This window comes from Puccinia triticina, chromosome 8A (genome assembly GCF_026914185.1).
Source record: "Puccinia triticina chromosome 8A, complete sequence".
In the NCBI taxonomy this organism is placed as follows: domain Eukaryota; kingdom Fungi; phylum Basidiomycota; class Pucciniomycetes; order Pucciniales; family Pucciniaceae; genus Puccinia; species Puccinia triticina.
In genome coordinates, this window is record NC_070565.1 from 5,327,099 (window position 1) to 5,332,352 (window position 5,254).

Consider the following 5,254-nt stretch of genomic DNA (forward strand, 5'->3'; position numbering starts at 1 on the left):
TGTACTCTTCCGATGAATCGGGTGAAGAAGATGATCCGGAACAACAGATCCGCAGGTGAGTTTTTTCTCCCGCTTTCCTCCTTTGTTTCAACTAAAGTTTAAACCCTTCATGAATATGAACCTAGATACAAGGAAGATCTAACCCATTTGGTTGACGAAGAAGAAATTGAGACAGCGGGTGCAGCTTTTCTAGAAGATGTGGAGCCAGAGCTCACTCTTGAAGACCTCAACGATTTGAGTGACGAGGATGAAGACAGTGATATTTACACAACTGAAATTTGCCGAGAAACTCTGGCTAAGGTGGTTTTATTTTACCTCAAGCAGCTAAGTTTGCTTTATGATTTGTTTTCTCACTTTTCTCTCCTATTTTCAGTTTCGTGCAATTGCTCGCAAACTTTGCAAATCTCCGAATTCAAAGATTCAGTTCGCCGAGCTCTGCAAAGACATGGGATGCGAAAGTCCTCATAGCATCGTTCAAGACGTTTGCACAAGGTGGAACTCAACCTTGGATCAGTCGGTTGGCATCGTTAGATGCAAGAAGGCAATGTAATTATGCTTCCATAGCTCTTGCTTTTCATTCTTGTGAAACTGACATCTTTTTCTACTGACAGTCTGATATGGCAGAAGGACAAGAAGCACGGGTTGGATCGGAAATATCACATCAATTCCGTCGACATCCAACTAGCCAACCACCTGGTAGAAATACTCCAGGTTTTCTATGATCAAACGCTTCAAGTATCGACACGTGGATCGGCTCGGTTGACTCATGTCATCGTATTCATCAATGAGATTACCAAAATGCTTTCAAATGTAATCAAAGGATCCAACAACAATTACCCGCCAGCACTCCAAAACGCTTGTTGAGTTGGCCTTAAGCTGACCAACAAGTACTATACGCTGACCAACTGTTTGCCTCTATTTCAAATCGCCATGGGTGAGTGTCTAATTAAATCAAATTCTTCCATGGATGAACAAAAAACACTGTAATTTATTTTCTTGGGCTGCTCTAGTACTGCATCCATCATTCAAAATAGAATACTTCAAGATCGCAGGATGGGAGGAGGACTGGATCAACAAGGCTCTGAGACTCACCCAAGATATGTTCAATACACATTACAAGCCTTTGCCGAAGGTTCCAGTCTCCAGTGACCCACACAAAGCAACAAAGGTAAAATCTCCCATCATCAAACTTTTTCAAGAGTTACTAAAATTTTATCTACGCAGCCAAGGACTGGAAATATCGCACAATTAGGTGCTTCTCTGGCGGCCCGAGGCAGTTCAACTGATCCGATTGACATGTGGCTAGCGTCCGGTCTCATTTTAGATGAAGGTTCTCCGATTGATCCACTCAACTGGTGGATCAATCAACTGGTCCACTCAACTGGTGGATCAAGCAAAAAAACGCTGGTAATACACACGGTGGGCTTTCGCAGATGGCTCTTGACGTCTTGAGCTGCCCAGGTAATTTTTCCCTCTCCCTCCGATGATTCATTAATGTTACATCAGACAGCTGAGATTTCTTATCCAACTTTCATATTATCTAGCGACGTCTGTTGATGTGGAACGTGCATTCTCCTTTGGCCGCCACTATGTAAACCAATCTTGACACCGTCTCAACTCAGTTTCCATCACTAGGGGTATGTCGGTTGCGTTTTATTCCAAGAATAACCTGATTGAGACAGGGGATCTTAAAAAATGGAAGGAGGGTCTCAAGGAGGAGCGAAAAAAAAGAGAAAAAGTATCCTGTGAACAGCAAATGGTAACACTTGAGTTCACAGTGTTAGATCTTCTTTTATCTTTTATCTTGTTATGTTTCCATTTGATGATGTTTCTGTTTCTATATATAGTATATGACTAACACATGATAGGTCAAGATGAAAGTAAAAATAGTCTATACTCGTCTTTAAAGGTTTTTGGATGGAAAATCACAGTGAGGTACCCGTGGTACCCGCCCAAAACACCCGCGGATACCCGCCGCAGGTGCCGGGTGCGGGTGCGGGTGTATGTTTTGGTCAAAAAAAGCAGGGGGTACCCGCACCCGCCGCGGGTACCCGGGTTCACTTGGCGATCCTTATTTGAAAAGCAAAACAAAAGAAAATTCTCCAGATGCTTTTTGTGAATAGGCCAGGATATCTTTCCAAACTCAATTGACACCACAATATACCAACCTTGACTTAACTCACACTTTCACCCTGTTAAAACAGTTTTTGACAATTTTTAAGCAGAATTCATATGAATTGCTGCATCTCAGAGGAAATGGGTTTGACTATTTTTACTGCAACATTTCCACATTCCAACATTCTAAAACCAATAATACCAAGTTGACTTTCACCTTACTGTTTTACATGAGGGCCAATAATTTTCATTAAACCCATTTTTTCAGAGGAATTGAATTTGAGAATTCCTACAAGAAACCCATTTTATCAGAGGGAGTGAATTCAAGAATTCCAATTTTGCTTAGCTATCCTTCAACATCAGCTCATCAGAAGCAATTGGTAAGTTGGACTTGGGTGTTTCATCATATTTTTTCCTACAGTTGTACTTGGAAAACAAAATAATTCTGCCCAAAATTGTGTTGACTCCCAAATCAATCCTGACTGAATTTTGAATCACTTCTCCATCTACTTTACAATCATTTATGGATTGTTTCCCTACACACATCTGACTCATATCAGACCAAACTCATATAATTCAGCTCTGGCACTTCCTGGACAGTGGGAACAGATCTCCCCTGGTGTCTGTGGCCAAAAAACAATGAAGGTATACAACCAAGTTTGATGATCATGAAAGGATTCATAATTCACTGCTTGAAAGAATTTACTGGAAAGTAGGTTTGATGAGAGTTTGGCAACCTCTGGTACAATACGCTTGTAGTAAGGCCTTGAAAAATAGCCATAATATGTACAACAAATATATTTCATGATCTTGTGAATTTTTTGTTCCCCAACTGTTCCATTGCCCAGTGAGACATGGCGTGTCTAGAAAGGATTAAAAAATGATATTTTCCTGATTCTCTCAGGCCGCGGGGTTGACTTAGGGACTGTACCATGGGCCTCAATTTTGAAAAATTTCAACTTTTTTTGCCCTGTACACAAAAAGTGAAAACTAGTGGAGGGTTCAAATGTCGAAATTCTTCACATTTGGGCTCCAGCCTACATTTTGGCCAGGCTCAGTTTGTGTCCCAAGAAATTTTGAGGCAAATAAATTTGGAAAATTTCAATTTTCATGCCCTATGGTACAGGCCCTTAGCACATCCTTCGGAGGGTGCCTGCGGGTCAGCGCCCCCCTCCAATAGAGGGACATAGTTAATTTAGAAGCCACCTGGATGGCAACAAGGACAGACCAACTGATGAAATTTTGGGTTTCAGTCTTGAACAAGTCTCACAAAAAAACCACACGGGTGGTTTCGATGTGGGGTTCGGAACGAAGCTTACCCCCGCCCGAACCCCCGGGTGCCGGACTTATAGCATCAACTACGCGGCGAAATCCAGATTCGTATTCGAAACGATGTCATTCCTGTTCGACCTATCGACGCCAACAACGATTAATTTCGAGCCCCTGCTGACTGACCCAACTGGCGAACGGATCGGTCAACTAGCCGGAGCCAATGCCGCCCGTAGTGCCATGCGAACAGCCTTGAAAGAATGTAAGCAGAACTCTGGAAAACGGGATTGGTTCAAGGCTATCAAGGTATGAGCTTAGTTTATCAAGACCACTTAGAGGTTTGTCTTGACCAAATCTGCCACCCTGGTTGTTACCAGGTAATTGAAGACTATCTTCCTCACCTTCTGGGTCTCATGGATGCAGTCGAAAAAGACATCTTGCTCATGCCGAATGAAATAGGCATGTCACCAGATCTGAAAAGATTAGTATACTCTGTCATTAAAGCTAATAATCACGTGCCTCACCATGGCTTTCTAATTTTTAGCATTTGGCTGGAGATCAACACTCTCATCCCGCAGAGTTCGTTCACCATCTAGGATCTTATTGCCGTGTTTGTAAGTCAATGGTTGAGTTTGATCAATTTTAATTTTTATAATAATATATGATTAAGTTCAAACAGATTATCTATCTTGATGCGTCGATTTTTTTGGGGTCCTTAACAAGTTATTATGAATTAGCTTCGGTCCTCCTCAACCTTGGCTTCGCTTTATCAAATACCTCGAACTCGCTGGTTAATTCAATGGGCGCTTACGAACTCGGTACAGACGCTGAGAGACGTGCGGGAGACGGGAAGCTGAGCTCAGCAGCCGACACTCTATGCCGTGCCAGTGGAATATTCGAATTATTGAGTAAAGAAATCATCCCCAAATGGGAAAAATACCATCCGGATGGCCTTGCGCATTTGCGCTCAACCCGCCCCCCAGAGCTATCCCGAGAAGCTACTGGTGGATTAGCACAGTTCGTTAGCAAACCTGAGATATTCTTGCCTTTCGATATTTCTGTACCTGACGACCTTGATTTCTAACTTTTGACGACATTAGGCAGACATTAGCGGATGCTGAGCGGCTTGCAATTCGGCGTTTGCTGTCAAGGTCTGCGATGGATCGGCATGCCAACCCTGGGGCAGGGCTTCCTAAATCACATCCCTCCCCGGCTCTGCTGGCAAAGCTCGAATTGAATGTACACCAACTCTATAGCACCGCGAAGGATGCTTTCAAATTGGCTAGTGGCGCAGGCGAGATTTCGAGTTCCTTGCGAAACTACGTTAGTGAAGGTCGTCAAGTTGCTCTTGGGCGTGGTTACAAGTGGCTGGCGCTCGAAGCCGGAGAGCAGGCGAGTCAAAACGGGGAAGCAATTGGCTGGCTTGGCTTGGCACGAAAGGCCATGAAGGCGGTATGCAGTGGTTCAGTCCTTGCGGTGCGGAACGGATCTCTGAAGAATGACTGGGCTCGTAAGAAAGAGAAAGTAGAACAGGAGTTGGAAGAGATTGATAAATTTTTGAAAGCATATGAGCAACTTAATCGAACTGTTTGTGCTTATCAATCTTCATTCATGTTCTGCTACTGACTGGTCTGACCATCACTTGTATGAACACTATTAGGTTACCTTTGAATCGATTCCCGCGGAAGCCACGCTGTTGGCTCGTGTTCCCGGGGGTAGGGCGGCCCTAAGCATGAAAACATACGTGATGCCTTCTCCTCTCCTCAAAGACTTTGGTCTGCATACCAATCCTGGCGTGTTGGATTGGGCAGATAGTGATGATGACGATGTACCAAGCTCGTCGAGAGAACCTGATCAAGCGTATTGTTAA

At 43.6% G+C, this 5,254-nt stretch overlaps 1 protein-coding gene across 1 annotated transcript; it reads left to right on the forward strand.

The window, feature by feature from the left end:
* Positions 1-3,507: 3,507 nt before the first annotated feature.
* PtA15_8A563 (uncharacterized protein) lies at positions 3,508-5,254 on the forward strand (the record flags this gene model as incomplete). Its single annotated transcript, XM_053172005.1, has 6 exons — positions 3,508-3,690; positions 3,762-3,843; positions 3,929-3,998; positions 4,108-4,401; positions 4,485-4,971; positions 5,045-5,254. The coding sequence occupies 6 exons, from the start codon at positions 3,508-3,510 to the stop codon at positions 5,252-5,254; spliced, it is 1,326 nt and encodes a 441-aa protein (XP_053023212.1).